We start from the raw sequence: 22,409 nt of genomic DNA, 5'->3' as shown, positions 1-22,409 counted from the left end.
TAATATTCTACAATAATACTAATCTAAGTATACAAAACACGATTCGAGGGTAGATTATAGGAATTGGTTAGTTAAGTACCTTTATGTAATCTGAAAGACTCGAAAAATGCAAAGTTGTTAGATACTAGAATTAAATACTAATCTAACTATTTCACCTACATCTATCTACTCCATTAAAGAAACCATTAAAACCCTAACAAAAATGACAAAAAGGACTTTCATCTATAAAAGGCAAATCTACAAATCTATCTCCCTATAAGCTTAAATCTCCCTTAATCTTTCAAAAAAAAACAATGTCCACAACCCACTTGACAACAAAATCCCTCTCAAATAAGTGCCACATCCTCTCAATACCAAGCCATCTAGTCGTCGAGATTGCCATCCGAGTTGCTAAAGATGGATATCGACATCTAGGGAAGCTGATGTCGACGTGTAAATCTCTCATGTATTTATGTAATGATAAGAATGTACTTAGGCTTGTTTCGTTCTATTACTTAATGAAATATCCCAACCATGTTAATATTGGTTCGCATGTTCGATCTTTCTTCCTTCGTTGTTATTATTCACGGAACATAGATGCTACTTACCTAGAGTCTCTAAGACTTGTTACGAAAGAAGGGAAGATAGAAGAAGCAATACTCCTTTTATCTAATGCTGACTATAAAACCAAAGAAATGTATTTTTGCCTTGGAATTTTCAAATTATGTTCCGGAGAGTATTATGGCGGTGTGAGCGAATTATCAATATTCCTATCTATTTGCCCAAGCCATGCATTTACAGAAATGGTTGCTGAAGCAGTCTTTAATCAAATTGTTCAAATGGGACCAGTAACAATTCGTCGATTTTGCGACACATGGAGATTCAAGGAAGTTCCAGTATGCGCAGGACCAGGTTATCTATGCGACGTGGACAACCGTTGTCCCCGGTGTTTTAGTTGGGGGTGTTCTATAAAGTTTTTCTATATGTTCGGGTAGAGTATATGTAATGTCCACTGCTTTAAGGAAAGAAAATAAATGATTGTATTTTGTGGTCCATAATTACTCTCGATTCCCTACATGTTTTTTAGAAAATATCTCCCACTTCACTACTTTATCGTAGTGTAATCTCATTACACTTCCATTAAGATAAAACACCGGGGACAAGTGTTCAGCTAAACAAACCAGTGGTTCTAGTCATCTTCCCCGTTGATGGCGTTCAGACAATACTCTACCGCAACTCGCTTCTATTAAGATCGGGTTTGTTGTTACTGTGGACTACCAGCTCAGATCTTGAAATCGAGGACAGAAAGAAACGATTCTAGACTTTTTTTTGGCTGCGAACGTTACAAGGTAAATATTCGGAGATCTAATTAGGTTTTTTCTGGATTTAGAGCTTATTCCTCTTACTTCTACCAGGCGGGAGCTAAGTGCAATTTCTTCTGTTGGGTGGACGAGTACGACCCTGAAGCACGTCCACGGAATGCTTGGACAGATTCACAGACCGATATCCGAAACAAACTCAAGAAAATAGGAGAATTGCTTGAAGAGACAAAAAGGTCAACAGTGAGATAAGTGGTCCACAAAGAAATTATCAAGAAACTCAAGACACAAAGCAGAAACAAAACCATAACTATCAGTGTTTTATTCGTAGTCATTGTCGTTCAAGTATTGGTTATAATTGCTTTAAGCTTCTGATTGAACAGGACAAAAATACTCTCTGTTGTCGTTTTGTAATTTGGTCTATCAAAAAAAGTAATGTCAATCTGAAAAAAGATTTAAAAAAAAGATTGTGGTATACTTTTTCAATACACCACCCACTAAGACTAACTCCTTCTGATCCAATTTAATACTCATTTATGACCTACTTATGATTTACAAACCCCCAACAATATCTACAACTAGAAAATCGGGCCTATATATACGAATCGCAAAGACTGAAGTCCAAAACCAAAACAATCTTCGACACGAGTTTTTTTTTAATAAACTTTTCATGGAAAATCAGATTTCATATTATCTACCCTTCATTGCTCGAGCTGCAGGGCATGGGGGCTTCCGAAATCTATATCCCTTCCTTTTCGCAGGTCGGGAAGGGAGAGATGCGGCCTATGACCGAAGTGTGTTGAAAGAGGCTGATATCGACGAGTTGTTGTTCACCCCAGCCCGAATAAACGAGCAGTCTCCTTATAGACCATTTTTCTTAAAATGTCTACGAGCAGGAAACCCTTCAGCCCTCTACATCGAAGGTCTTAGGCTTGGTTGTCAAGCTGGTCCAATAGATCGAGCTATTCTTTTACTCGAAGGAGCATCCAGACATTTGAAGTATGCAATTTTCGCACTAGCGCCGTTCTACATTTGTTCAGGCAACCAAGCCGCATCCGACCGGACCCTTGCTCCACTGTGTAGATCGCATCCGAATCAGCCTTTGTACACATGCGGTGAGGGAGGAGAGGCCGAAAAAATTTGCAACATGATATTTATGCAAATCAAGTCTATGGTCCCCGCTGAATCTGGTAGATTCGTGAAGACTTGGTCTTACAAACCGGTTCCTCAATGTGTAGCCCGAATGTGCGATGATGACTGCGATTGTTTTTTCCATTGTAGCATGGAATTACCATGTCATAGTGTTTTTTTTACTGGAACTCGATGAGGTTGTGCGAGCTTTGCTAAATGATAAAACTTGGCCAGTTTATTGTCTCCATCAAGAAATGTTGTAATGTTTATATGTTTTTCCATGATATCAACAAAGTTTATGTTTGTCTATCATTACAATCACCACGGATACCAAGACCAAAAAGCTCGGATAAAAGTAAACAAAGGGTTACGAAGTTAGGTTTCGAAAGATCCAATAATATTACATATTAAAGCTGCCATCACATACCAAAAGAGCACATACCATGTTGTAAACAAAATAGCTAAAAAAAAGAAGTGGACATCCACACTCCATAAAAAAACTTCGTGAACATTAAACACCAAAAAATCGCTACTCCGATCCTCCGACCCATCGCTAAATTGGGTATCTTGAATGTGCGAAAATGACGGACAAATTACCTAAACAAAAGAAGTGGACATCGATATTCCAACATGGACAAAATAAACATGTCGCTCCCCCGCTACACCGACCCATCGCTAGATGGGGTTCTTGCAAGTAGCTTTGTTGTGACCAACTCCCAATCATCTGCTACATTTGTGTGGATTATTTTTCTTCTTCGCTTTCCCCTGCAGTATTACTTAATTATTTTCTTGTCCACGTTGAAAATAATTGTAGACAAATAATTATACTTACTTTGGTTTCTCCTTTCGAAGGAATTCTCTTCTTCTTCGGTCTTCCTCCACCTCTTTTTGTTTTCGGAGGTTTCATTTCCACAACCTTGACTTCTTCTGGTATTATCACATCTCCCTCCTTGGGTATTGGACGAATAACTGTTTCGTACTTCCTCCTCCATGGACCAACAAAGTAACATTCACCAATAAGAGAGTAAATGTCTATATTCCTAACTCCAACTGCGGCTAATGCGTGACAACATGGAATCATCAAAACATCAAACACTTTGCATGTGCAAGTTTTACTCTGTAGATCGACTTCATATACGCAACCCATCCCATCATTGACTTGATAAATCCATTCGCTAGCCGACAAAACAGCACAATCAATAGAATCTCCAAGGTGGTCCATGAGAATATCCTCAATCTCTGGGGTGCATCGAGATTCAGTTTTTGCAGCTAGTTTCCTCCGTAAGTAGAACCATCTCATCAGCATTGTCCTAATAAACTCCACCATAGACACAATAGGATAATCCACAGCTTTCACCAACGCCGCGTTTAAAGATTCAGAAATATTGCTACTCATCAAGTTATACCTCTTTTGTGGACAATGTGCGAGTGTCCAAAAGGGAAGACCTATGTCCATTAGATATTCAATACATTTTGGTTTGCGATTGCCAATCTCTGCTAACCAAAAATCCAAATCACCAGTAGTGAAAGACCTAGCAGCATTTGAGACCATCCCAGCCAACCAAGGACATTTAAAGTTATGCTTGACGTTCCTATATAAGTGAACCGAACAAGCAGCGTGATGTGCCAAAGGATACTCGGTTTTGAGTCCAGATATTATAGCCGCATGTCGATCCGACACGAAGACAAGCTCTTCCTCGTCTAGTACTATCTCTTTTAGCTTCTTGAAAAACCATACCCAGCTGGCTTCATTCTCGTTGTCCACCACACCAAAAGCTAAGGGGTGAATTTGCATATTACCGTCTTGTGCACTGGCCGCTACAAGACACCCTTTATACCTACCTTTTAACTGAGTTCCATCAATCACAACCACCTTCCTCAAGTACTTTATCCCAGCTATAGATGCCCCCAGCGCAAAAAACATATATTTGAACACCTTCTCACCATTTTTGTCCACAGATGTGAGAACATCTGTTATTGTCCCCGGGTTAGATGTCCTCAACAAATGCAAATATGTGTTCAAATACTTGTAACTGCCTACCTCACTGCCTCTTGCCTCACAAATTGCCATCTCCTTCACATTCCAAGCTTTCATGTATGAAATTGTTACATTCAACTCCGCCAAAACCATCTCTGGTAGTTCGCATGCACGTGGACCCTTTTTGCCATTCGCAAATTTCGCTTTCATAAGTTGGGCAAGAATCCTAGCCGATGCATTCCTCCCGAACTTTGACCTATATGAGACGTCGCATGTATGCTTCAACTGAACTTTTCTTATTTCTACGTTTTTAGAATTTGCATGATTTTTTGCAAACACCCTCCATTTGCATTTAGGATCCACGCAATCTGCTATCATTCTTCCCTTGTCTGATCTCTTCACTTTGAAATGAAACAACCTCTTCATGGCGAACACACGTAAAGTGTCTCGCAGCTCCAGTTTGTTTTTGAAAACTCTTCCAACATATATAGCATCTGCAGCCTTTTTCAAATCCATGTTTCCAACTTCGTTGCCAAGACCTCTAATATTGTCTCTGAATGGCTGATCATCTAGTAACAACATTTCACAATCGTCGATACCCATAATATGATCACCTATCGGGGACAAATTATCGGGTTCTCGGGTTTCGCAATTAGCAGTTCCTATAGATAGTACCGCATCCACTCCACTCGATTCGATTGGACCAACTACATTATCAGCAGCACCAACAGCTTTGATATTCCCTCCAAAAACAATCAGCTCTTGTCCCCCACCATTGTTGTCCACCACAGTTTCACCTATATGGTTTGGTCCATATTTCCTATTTGCATTGGCGCTATCCTGTCCACAGCGTCCAACATAGGGATCCCAGTCCACAGGGTATTCCCTGTTAATCAGATCTGTCCATCTGTCAAAATCATATGTTGGTTCTTCCATTTCATCTTCATAGACGGGCTCATTATTAGTAGAGTCCCCCTCATAGACCAACCCTTTACCTTTGTCGACAGTACCAAGACCCATTACTTTGTCCACAACTTTCTCCATATTCACTCCGGGATCCACAACTTGAAAACATCCATCACTCTTCTTCAACGCGCTTTCTTCTTCAACGGATTCGCGATACAAGTCTTCAATTTGTTTACAACATGCAAGAAGTTCGTCGTCGCCCAGACTACAAACAACATCTACGACTGGAACAGTACTATCTACCTTCTCCAAGGTCAAGAACATGTTCAACCCATTGCAGTCCTTCCTTTTACTTTTAAATTTGCCGAGTGAAACTTCGCACCCTATGGAAACCGGAGGCATATGACCTTGAGTTAACACTTGCGTCTCGCCAAAAAACCAGAAGCTGAGACTTGGTCGGACCTCGTTCATGTTTAAACCATATGCTCGAACCACTCCGGCCAATAAATCTTCGTAACGTGTACCTTCGCTGAAAGAAACACATTTCGCCTGACGGTTTGGAGCTACTCGGAATTCCCACTTACCAACTTCCGAGCATATCCACTCACCAGAAATTACGAGTACTGTTTCGTCCATCAAACAAATGTCCAGCACTTGCGTTTAAATACAACATTTATTAGAAGAATGATGAACAAGAACACACATTTATTGCCGAAAAAATTAACAAACAACATTTATTACATAGATCTTACCAAAATACCTGAAGTAAATGCATTAAAATCAACTTTAAAAATTTAAAATTTTGTCTACAATAACAAAAAAACACAAACATTTATACTCTTAAAGATCTTACAAGTTTGGTGGACAACCAACTAAAATTTCTCTGTTTCGACTCCACAAAATCGAAATCGCCGTTCGTCTTCAAACAAATGGAATCGTGTTTTCTTTTAAATTGTAGACAACAACTCTAAATCAAGGGATCTCCTAAATCAATATCTCTCTGATTGTTAAAGTAAACCAGCCACTCTTTTATCCAGTAAATAAATTTTAGCACTTGATTACCAACAATTAATGCACCATTAATGCAGTTGTACGACCTACGAGCTTACGCAATCAGACTAGGTTTTTTAGTTTGTTTTTACAGTCAGACAGGTATCCCATCACGTAGTCTCGCGCCAATGTCCATGAGGGCAAACTCGTATCTTCCATGTGCCACGAAATCGAAATATGACCTGTTTCCGAAACGACTTTTTTTAAATGGTATTAAATAAAATGAAAACACGATTCGAGGGTAGAGCGGTTAAAAATCTCATTTTTTTACTCTAGACTAGCAGAGTAAGCGCGGGTCTTTAAATAAATAGTTGACTTTGTTTTGCAAAGCTAATGGGCCACTAGGCCGACTGAGAAAGTTATGGGTCCTTAAAGAAAGTTACATAAACCCATAAACTTTCTTTCTTCATTTTGATTTTGTGTGTTGCCCGTCTAATTAAATTCCTACTAAAAAAAATGTGGAGAAGGAAGATGTGGAAGAAACTGAATTGGTTTTGTGTGGTACTTGTCTCCATTTCATTTGGCAATTAGATGTAGCCATATAAAACTAGTTTGACCAAATTTGAATGGGTGATTTGCATGTTAAGACACTTTTGATGAAAGTTCTTACACTTTAGACACTTTAGAAATATGAGGCACTTTACCTTGTTTTTGGAATAAAGATAGACAATTTTGCCCCTCATTTAACTAAAGCTATGTTACACACTTTCTCTCTTCTCTCGTTCCATAAGAAATATTAGTTAGAAACAAATGCCCAGATGTGAAACAAAATTATCTCTCTCTTCGCTCTGCTTTCTCCCCTTCCATGAAAATTCCTAGATCTTAGAGATATAATCTTCTCATAAAATATTTCGATTGGTCGCCGCCGTCACCGAGGCAATGACATATTTGCTTTTGATGAAGTAGAAACTGGGAATAATAACGACGGTGATAAGTTAGGGAGTTTTGTCACTGGCGTAGGCTACGGCGCAGCTAGGTTGGCTCGCCGGACCGGTGATTTAATACAGATTGTATTGGTCTGAACTAAGATCACGAGGGATGTTTCAATTGGGGAAGAAGAAAAATCGAATCGTTGTTTATAACAAGAAATTCATTGATAAATGGTTTGGGAGAGGTAAGAGCAACTTTAACCAAATTTGATTCTCTCTGGAATTGGATTTTTACTTGCTTTATCTGGTTTTTAAGAGCAGCTTCATCTAAACATCAAAACATAAACTTGTTTAGATAAATGATCATAAACCAATGTTTCTTATGAGATTTGAGGAATTCAAAAAGCAGAGCATGTACTTGATGTCTTTAGAGAATTGTCAGGGATGGTCTTGGAAGAAGACAAGAGAGTGTTGTTATAAGAAACTGATGCCATTGCTTTAATCTTGCAAAAGTTTAACTTTTTTGATATAAAACTCAGTGAAAAATCGATCTTGAATCCATATTGAGAGATTGTGGAAGAAGGAGAAGCAAATGAAAACGATTGATTGGTGAAACGTAGCCGTAGCCATTCTGGAGAAAAAGAAATAAAAATTTGTGGTAACGAAAATGTTAAATTCTATAATTAGCAAATTAATTTTCATAATTTTCGTGATATGAATGTTGTGAATTGACATTGAAATTTGATTTGTTAAGATGCATCTGGTTTTCCAGTTAAAATTCCAATACCCTTTTCTAGGGACACCTTGAATTCCTTGTTTAATTTCTTGCCCATAGGTACGCACCAATCCCCACCTCTTTAACCATATGATTTTTGTCCATTTTGTGGCTGTCCACATATTACGTCAAACCGGACATGATGTTATTGATTTAGCTCTGTTGTTAATGCTACTCAACGTTAATTGTTTGGTTTACGAAAAAATACTAAAATGCATATCCATTTGGTCTCCGCTAGATGGATACACCGTCATTTCTTACACTATATCCATTTGTTCGATGTTACATGGATACACCTTCACTCCTAAATGTCATATATGAACGCGTACTTGCGTATTGTCAACCATAGGAATCCGTCTATTATCCTTCGAAGATATGTTCGCCAACTTATAAGGTGTTCTTGTATTTCATTTTGGTGAACAATGTTTAGATATGTTCGCCATCGTGTCTCTGTTTGTGGAGCTAAAACATTTTAATTTAAGAGATGTAAAATATAGGATCATTCCGGGGATGTGCCTTTAGTCAAGTGGTTAAGTCCACTTGACTCCGCCTTCTCCACCGGAGTTTGACTCCAGTAAGTCGCGTTACCCCGCATAGTAGGGATTGGTTATGGATCGGGCATTGTCGATCCAAAGATGTCAAAAAAAAAATATAAGATCATTCCTATGGTTATGTTCATATGATTTTACGAATTATTGTGGAATAAGGTTAAACACTAAATCCTATTCACCATCTTTAGTGTCTCAGTCACAACAACAATATAAACCTAAAATGAGATGAAAGTTCGGTTTAAAGGTTAAAACACTAAATCATACCCCTACCTGCTAAACCCAAACCGATATTTAACTTTTTAAAAAAATATATAACACTAAACCCTACTCCCTACCTACTAAACCCAAACCGATATTTAACTTCTTTTTAATATATAACACTAAACCCTACTCCCTACCAACTAAACCCAAACCGATATCTAACTTAGTTAACAATATAAACCCAAACCAATATTTAACTTCTTTTAAATATAGTTAACACTAAACCCTACTCCCTATCTAATAAACCCAAATCGATATTTAACTTCTTTAAAATATATAACACTAAACCCTACTACCTACCTACTAAACCCAAACCGATATTTAACTTATTTTAAATGTATAACACTAAACCCTACCCTCTACCTACTTAACCCAAACCGATATTTAATATCTTTTAAATATATAACACTAAACCCTACTCCCTACCTACTAAACCCAAACAGATATTTAACTTCTTTTAAATATATAACACTAAATCCTACCCCTACCTACTAAACCCAAACCGATATTTAACCTTTTTTAAATATATAACACTAAAACTTATCCCCTACCTACTAAACTCAAACCGATATCTAACTTTGTCAACAATTTAAACATAAAACGAAATGAAAGGTCGGTTTAAAGGTATAACACTAAACCCTACCCCTTACCTACTAAACCCAAACCGATATCTAACACTTTACAAGTAGCCATCCACATAGTTAGAGTTGTATGGACCAATTACAATTTTTTATTTACGTAATCATGTCCAAAATTGTTTATGGATGTGCTTGGATGCACCATACCATATAATTGTTGTCCATATGGATAAACCACTTTGTAAACCTTAACCCTAACCCCTGAACATTAAATTAAAACTCTAGATCCTATCCCTCGACCCTATACCCCAAGACCCTAATCCTTGTCCACTAAATCTTAAACCGTAAACCAAAACTCTAAACCATCCAATATATCGTAACCATAAAAAAAGTGATAATTTTACTAAGCGATAAAACACATTTGCAGCAAATCAAAGACACAGTTGTCCATTTATTAGTGTCTAAACAGTCAAGTCCAAAAGGTCATCTAGTAACTCACATGGTTGTTTCATAGCAATGCACAAGTTTATACAACCCGATATTTTACTTCTTTTAAATATATAACACTAAACCTTACTCCCTATCTACTAAACCCAAACTGATATTTAACTTTTTAAAAATATATCACTTTGCATATGAGAATCAGTTATTTCCAGATGGTCACGTCTAATTGGACAAGTTTTCATGGAGACAAACTGTCAAAGCTTCCAACAAGATTTCATTATGTATAAACTAATAATCCTATATGTTTCCAAACCCCAAGAACAATCTATAGACATTGCTCTCAAATAGCAACACTCAAAACCCAAGTAGTTAATGATAGTTTGGGTCCATGTTAACTTGTCCCATTAGACTTGACCAATTGGAGTAAATGGTGAAACATGACAAACACTTGAACACAAATGATTCATGTGTAGAGCTTCTTCAAATATATATAACACTAAACCCTACCCCCTACCTACTAAACCAAACCTATATTTAACTTCTTCAAATATTTAACACTAAACCCTACCCCCTACCTAGTAAACCCAAACCGATATCTAACTTCGTCAACAATATAAACCTAAAACGAGATGAAAATTCGGTTTAAAAGTTTAACACTAAACCCTACCCCCTACCTACTAAACCCAAACCGATATTTAACTTCTTTCAAATATATAACACTATACCCTATCCCCTACACCTAGTAAACCCAAACCGATATCTAACTTCGTCAACAATATAAACTCACACCGATGTTTAACTTTTTTTAAATATACAACACTAAACCCTACCCCCTACAAACTAAATCCAAACCGAAATCTAACTTCGTCAACAAATTAAATCCAAACCGAAATTTAACTTCTTTTAATTGAATCTAGCTTGATAAATTGATGTTTCGTTGAACCTCTAAGCTAAGAGCACTTTACTTCGCATATGAGAATCAGTTATTTCCACATGGTCACGTCTAATTGGACAAGTTTCATGGAGACAAACTGTCAAAGCTTCCAACATGATTTCATTATGTATAAACTAATAATCCTATAGGTCTCCAAACCCCAATAACAATGTAGACATTGCTTTCAAATATCAACACTCAAAACCCAAGTAGTTAATGATAGTTTGGGTCCATGTTAACTTGTCCACTTAGACTTGACCATGTGGAGTAATGGTGAAACATGACAAACATGACAAACACTTAGACCGTCCATTTTTCTTTAAACATGAAAAACACTTGAACCGATATTTTAACTCCTTTTAAATATATAACACTAAACCCTACCCCTACCTACTAAACCCAAACCGATATTTAACTTTTTTAAATATATAACACTAAATAGAAGTCCAAGTTTGATTTTAATTACCAAACATCTCAAGATATAGCATAAATGAGCACAATTACCAAAGCAAACACAAATTCATATTACTAAGAAATGAAAAATCAACAAGTCACACTACAAAGATAATCTCATACGAATCTATTATAAGAGAACAACACCATGTTCAAGCCTCGTCAAGCTTTGGATTTGCAATCATCTTCTTTAAAATCTTCACTTGAATCAAGCTTCGAATCTGCAGCTAATTCAATTCCATCACCATCCTTTGGTGGAGGAGAAGCCACATTAGTCTTAGCTTTCACAAATTCAAGCATACCTTTACTAATCTCTTTAGAATAAGTTTTAAGAATTTCGATCCCGTCTTCGTCACTAATCACGGCGGCAGAAGCGACGGCGTATGCTTCGTCTTCGATTGATTTAAAATCGGAAAAAGCATTTCTACCGGAGACGACAGCAGGGGAAAGAATCGCCACCGTCATTACCAAAGCTAAGAAGAAACTAACCCTTGTCCAATTAGCCGCCATAGTTTAAAGAAACCCAGAACGTGAATTGAATTTCTTTGTGTGTTTAAACTTTTTCAAGTATGGGATTTGGATTGAAGTGGATTGCGTTTAATTCTGGACACTTTGGCGAAACCTTCTAATCTTTGATTATTGTAAAAGATTTGTCTAACGAGCACCAAACCAAATAATCTTTGATTATCCAAGAATCGATCTTTCTATTAACGAGCACCAAACCAAATAAAACAAAACAATTGTCTAAAAATCAATCCTTTAATTTGATAAAATCGAAAGATAAGACATTTAAGAGCAAAAACAATAAGCAATGGGGAAAAAACGAAGAGGCTGTGATGATATTACCATGGCAGTTCTTTTATTCCAAAAGATCCTCTCTCTTTTCCCACTAAACTCATCCAAGAGAGACCCGAGTTTACAGAAAGCCGATTCAACGAATCAGGTAACTAAACCAGCCAGATCGGACAGATGCTCCAGTTGGTGGTCTGAAAAAAGTCTCCTTGAAGTTAGCTCAAAACAGACACGGAGAAATCGGGAGATCCGATTAACCGGAAAAATTAAATAGCCTCATCTGAATGTTCAATCTCTCTTTCTTTAGAAAGCTGATGATTTGTTGAAGAAGGAAGAAAGAAGCTGGACTTGGCTTTCTTCTTTGCCGAGAGAGAGAGAAAGAGAGAATGGATATGAGAATGAGAGAGAAAAGATATTGTAACCAAAGCGAGATGTAGTTAGAGGGCAAATGGGTCAAATAACTTATCCAAAGTGCTCTCAACTTTCAAAGTGCCTCATTGTGGAAATAAGTTGAATAAAGTGTCTCATTGTGGTATTATTCCAATTTGAATTATATAATTAGATTTTTTGTGTTAAAGGAGAAAATATAGAGAAGGGGAAAATCAAAGATTTGCAAAGAAATATGACAACTCGCAATTTGAATCTGGATTTATTTCAAAGGGAGATGACAAAATCACAAGAAAGAGAGAAGACAATATGTTAATTTTGTATGAAAAAAAATAAAATTTTTAAAACAACATGAATTTCATATTCCAAGTGATCAATACAATAAAAATACTAAGTTTCTCTCCAGTGCTGACACCTCAGGTTTTTGGAATGTTCTGGAAGTGACACATCAGCCATTTTATCTTCCAATAAAAACATTTCATTAATATGATTCAGCTTTAATTTTTTATACATCATCCATATTGTGTGTGGGGTTAGTTCTAGGTTTGGGATAAGTTGGGCTTAGTAATTGGTTCATGTGTAGGCTGTTACGATGGATTAGTTAAGTAAGACATGATTAAGAAGGTTAGATAAATTAGAGAGAGGATCGTGAGATGTTTTTTTTACAATTGCTCTTGCTTCGTTTCATCTTCTTCTGAGAGAGCGTTAGCTCCGAACCTTGTACAGAAAACTCCGGTCATTAATTTCGTTGAGATAGTGGATCGCTTAGGGGAACTTGTTAATTGTTCGTGTCGTCTCTGGTTTTATCTTCTTTCTTTATCTCTTTCAAATTCATGAGCGATATAGGGTGAATCCGTCTGAGTGTTCACTGATCGGTTCCGTGACTGAACATAACATTCTGATTACTTTTTTACCCATCCAAGAACTTGATTTGACCGAGTTTCTCATTCCTTTGTGTCTCCGAATACGTTACATCGCTCATCTCTTGATTGGAGCCCAATTCGATTCGAGACTTTTTCTCTAACAGTGAAGCTTCTCTTCTCCAATAAGCTCGAGATTGACAAGGTTTTGATTTTTGAACGATAGAAATTTGAAGTGGTGTTGAATCGGTGAATGATATTAGAACTCTATCGTCTTGATAAAAAGCTATGGCTGAAACTAATATACTTTAATTTCTGTGGAAATATATTTCAGCTTTGATAATTGTTTGAGAAACTGATACGGTTCATGATCTGCAGCTGAAGTGGAAATAAATTACTTATACGGTTAAGAGTCGACGGTGAGAACTTGAGAATCTAACTAATTTAGACCCACAATTCAGTTGTCCTTGTCTCAGATCATGAACCTAATTACTTAAGATAATGCTTATCAGTACAAAGAGATTCGAGAGACTTTTAGAAACTCTAAAGCGTTTAGAATGTCTCTGCCACTTGTAGCCTATTAATTGTTGGAATTTGGATTTCAAATCCAACTCTTAAAAATATGACAAATACAAAAAAGTTATACGTAACAACACTACCGTTGTCGTTGTACAGTTCATCTTATGCCCGTACTAAATGTATTTGTGTAAGTTTTAAGAGCTTTAAACTTTAAATCAATTAACAAATGAGTTGATTGACATATGTTCCTTATCTATTACTTTAGGTCCATTCTCGTTTCATAAGTAGGATCCTAACCGGTTGCATTAAATTTACTGTGAATATCCACTTCGTTTTCAGCATTATTATCTGGTAATGACTAAACATTGATATTGTGAGTGAGAGTACAACCTAAGTGTTTAGTTTTGCATTAAGTTGTTGCTAGGGAGTGTTACGGTAAATAGAGAAGTTCGCATGCTTGCATGTGTATCATGATTGTATATTTGTCTTACAAAGGTATATATTAAAAAGCTATACAAATATCTTACAAAGCCAAAATTTTCTAATTTGTTTTTATAAGTTTCAGATACAATCAATCTTCTTGAAGGTCCTTCATGTCAAACTCTTGGTTTGGGAAAAAGAAAACAATGAGAAAACTAAAGAAGGAAAACCATTGTTTTCAATATGCTGCCATAGGCCTGGGCAAAATACCCGGAACCGAATACCCGAACCGAAAAACCCGAACAATACCCGAACCGAACCCGAACCCGATTTTTAAAAATACCCGAATGGGTCCTAACCTCCTACCCGAAAAAAACCCGAACCGAACCCGAACCGAATCCAATACCCGAATGTACCCGAATGTACCCGAATACAAATATACACCTATAAATATTAGTTATATTTATATTTATAATACCCGAAATACCTAAAATTACAATCATAAATCCGAATATATTAGGTATTTTAGATATTTTTGGTTATATTTGGGTAAAGAGTAACCATTGTATTTTCGATAAATCGAGTATTTCGGTTAGATTTGGGTATATATGAGTTAAAAACCCGAACCCGACCCGAACCCGAAAATATTTCGGGTATTTTTGGTTATTTTCGAGTATTTTGCTTTTTTTTATTAAAATACCCGAACCGACCCGAACCCGAACCGAACCCGAACCAAATTTTTAGAATACCCGAATGGGTCTTGACCCCCTACCCGAATAGACCCGATATCCGAAAAAAAAGAACCGAACCCGAACGGGTACCCAAATGCCCAGGCCTATGCTGCCAAAATGGAAGAGTAACTTTATCGGCCGTAAGAAATCCCCCAGAACTTGTAGCAGAGTTATTGGAATCACCAGTCTTTAAAGAGACTATAAAAGTTAACAAGTTGGTGTTAGCTTTCACTTCTATTGGAGCCAAAGTGGATCATGTTTGGTTTCAGTCCCTACACATTCAGAATTCAAGGGATGTATAGTTTATTACATATTAGAATCACTACTACCGCCTGAAGAAAAACCTTCAAAATTTGGTCAACTATACATCCCAATTCTAAACAAGGTTATATGAAAAGAAAATAATCATTAAAAGAGAAGGTCTATTTCATAAGTTTGTGCTTTTTTTAGATATAAAAATAGTTTCAAACACAATTTAAGAAAAATACCCCGTAGCGCGGGTTTTAAGCTAGTAGGTTTTAAATTTAAAACAAAACCTCATAGCGAATGAATGTATTAACTCATAACACTGCATTAACCGCAATAATATCATAATCAAATCACCCTCACAAAATTTTCTGATAAGTTAGTAAAATCTTTTTCAACGAAAATTAACTTACCTCATAGCGAATATGTCGAATTATGAAAATTCATACATAAGGAGTTATTTTAAAAAAAAAATATAAATGGTTTACAGTTATTATTGAGAAATTTATTTTCTCTGACGCAAAGATGAATCAAATTGTGATCAAAATTGACTAGCTTGCTCTCAGTTCAGGATCCAAAAGCAGATATCCACGTATCACCAAATCATCATGAGGGGGCTCACAACTGAGTATCCGAGCTGAAGTCATAATATTCGTTACGACAAACGGAAGAACTCGCATAAGAGAGGTGAAACTGAGAGGGATTTCGAATTCAGAGGGTGGACCAAGCATATTAAAAGCCAAAGAAAGGTCCGAAGGAATTTAAACAAGAACGTTACAACATTGAAGACAAAATCAAAACAAACACATTGAAGGAGAATTATTACATTTATTAGTCATTTAAGTGTAAATCATAAGTGTAAATCATTGTGTATAAATATAAGACCCCATATACCTAAATTTTCATACATTACTAATACAATACTACTTTATGTTTACGTTTCTACTCACATCTTCATACTTTTTGTTATACGTATTTGTCTTGTACTTTTGACCTTAAGAGTTTTAGCCCATAAATAATATAAATATTTGAGTGTTAGAATCCGACATCCACATAGCTCTAGTGAGATCTCGACTTGATTGTTCTCTATTGTAAGATAGAATAGTCTAAGTCCTCATGTATTTAGTTAAAACATTAACGATGGCATTAACTCCATGGCCATGTCTATTTTTCTAAAATTTGATGTTTCATGAAGCGGTGTATATAAGGTGATGCCTCGATCTTTTGTAATATAAAAGGATCATTATCTAGTAAAGCATACTAGACATCAATGGATGGAGTAAACCAAGCTAACCTTCTATCCATAAATAGATTCTAAAAATTTAAAATAATAAACTAAATTAATCTAGTAAAGCATACCAGCCATATTTATATTTATGGAAATCCAAAAACAAAATGATACAAGTTTAATTTGGGATTTTCGATGTCAGCTTTCAGTTTGGGCTTGATAGTCTCCAATGCTTTCTCCTCATATTTGGTGAGTCCGTGGAGGTCTGACTCGATCTCTTCATTCATTCTTTTTTTTCCTAGTCTGCAGTGAGGCAAAGTAAGGGAGCTCAGTGACTGCATACGCCACAAAAGCAAACTCATAGACATCTTCCTTTCCCTCCAGAGCACCATGGAGTTGAGTAGTTTGGATTTATCATGAACCTCTTAATAGTTTTTTTTTTGTCCGTCTGTTTTAGTTCAGAGTCACATGTTAGATTTTCACAGAAGTGCTCATTTCAATGTTTAATGATTCTGGAAGAAAAATAAAATTTCTCAACTTCTTTAACAAAGCAAATTATCATTTTTAGTATAACTAAATAATGAGTGAATCTGGTGAATGTACAAATAATTTTTTTGTTTCTTTCAATAAATTTATTAATCACTATAATCAGCATCATCGATATAAGAGTTGTACGAAAGTAGGACATTAATTATACATAAAATATTGATTACTACAAATATTTGCCATTTTGGCTAGTAGATTTGCACATAAATTCTGCTCCCGATGTTGAAAAATGAACTTCGTTGATGTGACGGAGCCAAAAAAATTGTTTATAGGGGTCAATTTTTTTTTAATATAGAAAATATATAATTTTATTAAAAAAATAAAATATAATAAAATATAATTTTTAGAAATCTATCATAAAATTATTTATATCTTGTAAATGTTTTATTATTTTTTTGTTTGTCACATTGTTACGTATTTTTCATTCAAAAACTAGAAAGTTATTTGAAATTGTATCAACGATACAAAGTCGTTTTCAAAATATTCATAGTAAAGAAATTTCTTTTAACTGTTGCAATTGCAAATTAAAACATAAAAAATAATTTTAAAAGTCGATAAATAAAAAAATGAGACATATTTGTCTTTGTAATATATGAACAAAATCATCAAGACGTTTCATGTCAAACTAAAAAATATATAAATTTTAACTTAAAATTTTATTTCCAATATGATTTTCAATGGATAATGTTAATTGAAATAGAGGAAAAGAAAAAAAAAATCATAAGTAGCGAAAGAATAGTGATATTTAGGTTGAACTCATTTTAATGGATATATATATATATATATATATATATATATTTAAAATTTATTTGTAATGAGTTTAATTATAATAATTCTTTTTGATATATAATATTTAGTGGTTTTCTCTTATATTTTGTAATGGAGTCAATTTATAAATGATTAATCAAATTAAACTAAGTTTTAAAAATCCATGGGTGTCAATTGACCCCTATGGTATAACACTACCTCCGCCACTTGCCACATTTGTTCAACAAAGTGAACAAATAATACACTTCTTAGTGTCGTTCATGTTATGGATAAAGAAAATTCATATTTTGTATTAAAGAAAAAAACATATGAAGAGAGATCATTATTTAGTTTAGCAAAGCCATTGGCCATTGGGCCATTGGGCCATTGGGGCCATTGGAAAAAGATTGAGATAAGTTAGACTGTAATATTAAAAACGACGGCGTATAGTTGAAGATGCTTTTGCTGCACGACGAAGCATAAGCATGATTTTCCGGTCAAGTCTTTTGAGTTTCACAGCTAACTGAATTACAGTTTTCGATTCGAAATTCTTAATCCCATTTTCATTCCTTCGACAAATCTTCACACAATCCTAATCTCATTTCTGGTAAATCCGATTTTGGTGAAACCCTAATTTGATCTCCAGATCGCTATCGACGATGGAGGAAGACAAGCAAATGCACGAGGAGAAATCATCCCCGGTTAAGGGAGAAGAGCCTGAGATTGAGAAATTGACAGTGGCCGATACCGATGCGCCGCCGAAGAGTACCGGTGGTTGGGGTTGGGGTTTCTCTGGCTTCTCTGTACTTTCCGATCTTCAAAAAGCTGCGGAAGAGATTTCTCGTAATGTATGTTCTCACTCCAATTTTGACCTAATTTTATCAATTTGTGTTTTTGATATTGGATCCGAAACTTATGGTACCAAATGATAGAGGTTTTATGGTTTGTTGAAGGAACTTCTTTGATCTAAACTCTTTACTAATTTGTGAGTAATGATCCTTGATTTTTCCTACTACTGTAGGCTGCAGCGGTGGCGGAGAAAGCGGCGAAAAGTATTGCAGATATGGGAGAAGTGGATGAAGACTCTGAATCTTCTGCTAAGGAAGAAGAGAAAACTGAAGAAGCTGATACAGAGCAGGATAGTGATGATGAGAATGCAAAGTTAAAGAAGTCAGCTCTTGCGAGATTGGAGGGGGCAAGTGAAGAGTCGCTTCTTAGCCAGGCAAGTCATTGTTCATGCTCATGGTGATAATGTTGGAAATGTGATAATCCTCTTTCCTGCATTGAACTTTGTTACTCCATATGATTTTTCTGCTGGTTTGTCAGTTGGCTCAAGTCATTGTTTCTTCACTTGCTCATATGTTAGAATTAATATAGTATCTCGATGTTTCATCTTCCAGGGTTTGAAGGTTTTCGATGATTCAGTTGAGAGTTTCACTTCTGGAGCTTGGCAGGCATTTGGAAATGCGTTAAAAGGGGGCACAAGTTTGGTGCAAAAGTATGTTTCTTTTAATTTGTCTCTGTTTTACTGAAAGCTTTGATCTTAACTGTGGACAAAGTACAAACTTTGTGAACGAAAATGGTTTAGGCCACTGAGTTTATATATCCTGACAAGAAGGAAAGTAATCCTTCAGTTTAAATGTTTACAAAGATTTATCAATGCTCCATGAATTGTCTTATGGAAAGTCTGCATTAAAATTAATTACTTCATTTGTTTAGCATTCCGTTTCTGCACATAACAAGAGTCTGAGGCTCTGAGCATTTAATACTCAAGTTAATTTACTTTAATAGATTCTTCTTTTGGTAAATTAGGTTGCTTATTTTTGTTTCATTAATAATAAAATGTTGGGCAAGCTATGTGTCATTTCCTGAATACAATGTTTGCCGATGACTGGTGAGACTGGCTTATTGAATCCAGAAGTCGTCTGTTTCATGAGTACAGACCTGTTCCCCTACGAAGAAGATCAAGTTATTGATGCTCCACTATTTTTTCTGTAGGCTTGAAAACAGTGTCGAGCAAGGTTCTTCTCCTAGGGAAGCTGGATCTGGTGCACCTTCCCTACTGGAGGTTTGTGCTGTTTGTGTCGTCTTCTGTCTTTCCTAGCTTAACATTTCATTTAGCCCATACTTCTGATCTTCAGACAGGAAAAGCATTAACTGCTAAAGGAATGCAAGTACTTGAATTTGTGGGCAAGGAAACCATGGATTTACTGATTACAGAGACTGGTATTGGAGCTGAGAAGGATAGGGTAGACTTTAAGGATCAAGTACTTGAGGAAGTGACATTTGATCGATGTTTTTACATTTATGGTGGTCCTGAGCAGCTTGAGGTGACCTACTTATTGCTGAAAACCACCTGTACATTCATTCTTGAAAAATCGAGTTTGTCTTTCCTCAGTTTCTCAATGCATGGTGTTTACAGGAATTGGAAGCATTGGCAAGCCACTATACTCTGTTGTTCAACAGGAAAAAGGGGAAATTGTCACCAGATCAAAAATCCTTGTATGACGGGAAGCTCAAACAAATCCAGCAACTGTTTAGCTTCGCTGACGAAATGAGCGGAAGTAAAGCAGAGTCTGACAAAGGGAAGAAAATAGATATCAAAACTGAAGGCAATGATGATGACATGAAGAATCTGCATAACTCGAGTGTCAGCAAAGCTGCTGATATGGCTGCGGGGTAATTATGACTGTCCCCCTTTTCCTCTCAGATTCTACATTGTTTTTCCATCAGTCTCCGTTGTCTGTATTTTCTCCTAAAAATCACCACAATACGTCCCTTCAGCCCCCAGCAATGTTATAGGAATCTGTTATTATCCCTTCATATCAATAAACAAATGCAATACTCTATATCATAAGAGAGAAGGTGAAAATTAGAAACTTGGACCTTTGTAGAAGTACTTTCTATGATTTCCTTGCATCATGAAAGTTTTCATGTTAAGATAAGAAGATAAATGTGTATGGAATATATTTCTTTGACCTGCTTTTTTATTTGCTCGTCACTTATGTTTATCAGGTTCACAAATGCTTTAGCGGGACTAAACGTAAACGATATGATCCAGCGGACCGGTGGCAGGCTTGAATCTCTTCACTCAGAAGGAGTTCATGTACGAAGCTTGGTCCCTTCTTATTTATTTTAAATATTGAAGAATTTTCTACCCCCATCAGTATTTTTCCTTTTTTTGGCTGAAATATGACTCAATTAACTAAAAAGATAAAATCTCGTTCTGCAGAGACTTTCAGAGATGTGCTGTTTTGCAGTCACTCATCTGCTTATTCTCAGTAAGTCCATGATATCTCATGCCAACAAAGTTCAGGATGAAGACACCGAGGCATTGAAAATCGAGTGGCCAGAGGATCCTACTGAGAAAGCTAAGCTGATTAAAGGCAAGGCAGAATCGATGACTGGATATGTTGAAGCAGTTTCCAACAGTTTTATAACAGGTTGGTCCACAATTATTCAACTTACTTCGACTTATAACCTCTTTCGCATTTCTTACCGAGTATCCTGGGTTGCTAGAATCATCTTATTGGATAGTATGCCATTTCATTTGTAAGAGTAGAAGATAGAAGCAACATTTCTTCTACTATAACCCAGTTAAAAAAAAAAAAGATAGATATGCTTGTGATTTGTGAAACTCGGAACACTAGAAGAAAAGTGACAGTTTCCAAATACCCTTTTCCACATTGCAGGTATATCAGATGTATCTGAAACATACTCAGCTGCGATTAAAGGAGTTGCTGCTGCTGATTCCAAAGATGATCTTCTGAAAACATCAACCATGCAGGAAAAAGCAAGCACCTTCAACGATAGTCTTCGCTCTGACCAAACCACAGCTATCACAAAGATCCAGGAAGGACTTCAGTACCTGTCTTATGTCGTGATATCTACCTCAATGCCCTCTGCCTGATATAATAAGAGTCAGATTGGTCTTATTTGTGGTTTACATGACTCAGGATTCGATTTAGTTTTCTTTGTAATTGTAGATATATCTCTTTCGCTAGATGCTCTTATGGTAAGTTTTTCACACTTGTGCTCTGCTTCTCTGTTGTCTGGATCTTGAAAGTTTTATTAAATCTAGAAACCAAAGATTGAAAGCAGGGAAGAGATTAGTAATTTCATCGAACTTTTGTTAGAAATATATTGTTGCTTCCAAATTTTTTACTTGGAAGGTGGTTTAGATGTGTTATTGAACTGTAAACGTAGCATTCAATATTTGTTGGCGTAGAGATCTGCGTACTCGTTAAGTGTGATATCGCTGTTATTTGGTTTAAGAAATCACATTAAATCACCAATGTAATTTGGTTTATTATCTCTTAAAATGCTCAAAATATTAAGAAAAAAAAAATCCCTTCAAATTCTAAAAATACAGTCAAACCTTTATAAATTAGTACTCGATAAATTAATAACCACGATAAATTAATAAATTTGGCCGGTCCCGAGTCGGGCCAGTATAAAAATTAAACAAATTTGATAAGATAATAAGATAATAAAATTTTTTTGAAATTCCAATGTAAAAATATAGTCCCAATAATATTATAAATTAATAATCATGTAAATTTGCACACACTAATATATATATATATATATATATATATATATATATATATATATAATATTTTTAGTGTTTTCATAAAAATAGCCAAAACCATTTGTAAGTTTTCAAATTTTGAATATGCATAATTTTTATTTTAATAGTCGTATA

The 22,409-nt window shown here is 35.8% G+C and overlaps 3 protein-coding genes and 1 long non-coding RNA gene across 5 annotated transcripts; 2 read left to right on the top strand and 2 right to left on the bottom strand.

The window, feature by feature from the left end:
- The first annotated feature begins 6,683 nt into the window (after positions 1-6,683).
- On the top strand, positions 6,684-8,657 carry LOC110230314. Its single transcript, XR_002333430.1, has 2 exons — positions 6,684-7,477; positions 7,772-8,657. It is a non-coding gene; the product is annotated as an uncharacterized LOC110230314 (long non-coding RNA).
- A 2,561-nt stretch (positions 8,658-11,218) lies between these two features.
- LOC9322052 (WPP domain-containing protein 1) lies at positions 11,219-12,506 on the bottom strand. 2 transcript variants are annotated; one of them, XM_021030444.1, is made up of 2 exons: positions 12,075-12,506; positions 11,219-11,932 (listed from the first exon to the last, which is right to left on the bottom strand). In XM_021030444.1, the coding sequence occupies exon 2, from the start codon at positions 11,736-11,738 to the stop codon at positions 11,391-11,393; it is 348 nt and encodes a 115-aa protein (XP_020886103.1). In that variant the 5' UTR covers positions 11,739-11,932; positions 12,075-12,506; the 3' UTR covers positions 11,219-11,390. The 2 variants fall into 2 exon arrangements, with proteins under 2 accessions (XP_020886103.1, XP_002883925.2); XM_002883879.2 differs by having other exon boundaries at positions 11,219-11,712; positions 12,075-12,498.
- A 3,966-nt stretch (positions 12,507-16,472) lies between these two features.
- LOC110230147 (malate dehydrogenase, chloroplastic) lies at positions 16,473-16,804 on the bottom strand (the record flags this gene model as incomplete). Its single annotated transcript, XM_021032147.1, is given in 3 exon segments — positions 16,473-16,497; positions 16,586-16,720; positions 16,722-16,804. Coding segments are annotated over 3 exon segments (243 nt in total), but the record flags the coding sequence as incomplete, so codon positions are not given.
- Positions 16,805-18,152: 1,348 nt separating this feature from the next.
- On the top strand, positions 18,153-21,805 carry LOC9319992. The gene is made up of 9 exons (XM_021032535.1): positions 18,153-18,552; positions 18,726-18,926; positions 19,105-19,202; positions 19,703-19,772; positions 19,846-20,034; positions 20,127-20,383; positions 20,720-20,810; positions 20,937-21,147; positions 21,397-21,805. The coding sequence occupies exons 1-9, from the start codon at positions 18,364-18,366 to the stop codon at positions 21,612-21,614; spliced, it is 1,524 nt and encodes a 507-aa protein (XP_020888194.1). The 5' UTR covers positions 18,153-18,363; the 3' UTR covers positions 21,615-21,805.
- Positions 21,806-22,409: the final 604 nt, after the last annotated feature.

The sequence above is a fragment of the Arabidopsis lyrata genome, assembly GCF_000004255.2.
Source record: "Arabidopsis lyrata subsp. lyrata unplaced genomic scaffold ARALYscaffold_3, whole genome shotgun sequence".
NCBI classification, from domain to species: Eukaryota; Viridiplantae; Streptophyta; class Magnoliopsida; order Brassicales; family Brassicaceae; genus Arabidopsis; species Arabidopsis lyrata.
This window is presented reverse-complemented; position numbering and strand designations above follow the sequence as displayed.

Coding starts and splice junctions, on each gene's coding strand:
- LOC9322052 (XM_002883879.2), bottom strand. CDS start 12,127: ATGAGTTTAGTGGGAAAAGAGAGAGGATCTTTTGGAATAAAAGAACTG. Junction 11,713..12,074: donor GGAATAAAAGAACTGCCATG/GTAATATCATCA, acceptor GACAAGGGTTAG/TTTCTTCTTAGCTTTGGTAA.
- LOC9319992 (XM_021032535.1), top strand. CDS start 18,364: ATGGAGGAAGACAAGCAAATGCACGAGGAGAAATCATCCCCGGTTAAG. Junction 19,203..19,702: donor GGCACAAGTTTGGTGCAAAA/GTATGTTTCTTT, acceptor TTTTTTCTGTAG/GCTTGAAAACAGTGTCGAGC. Junction 20,811..20,936: donor TTCACTCAGAAGGAGTTCAT/GTACGAAGCTTG, acceptor CTCGTTCTGCAG/AGACTTTCAGAGATGTGCTG.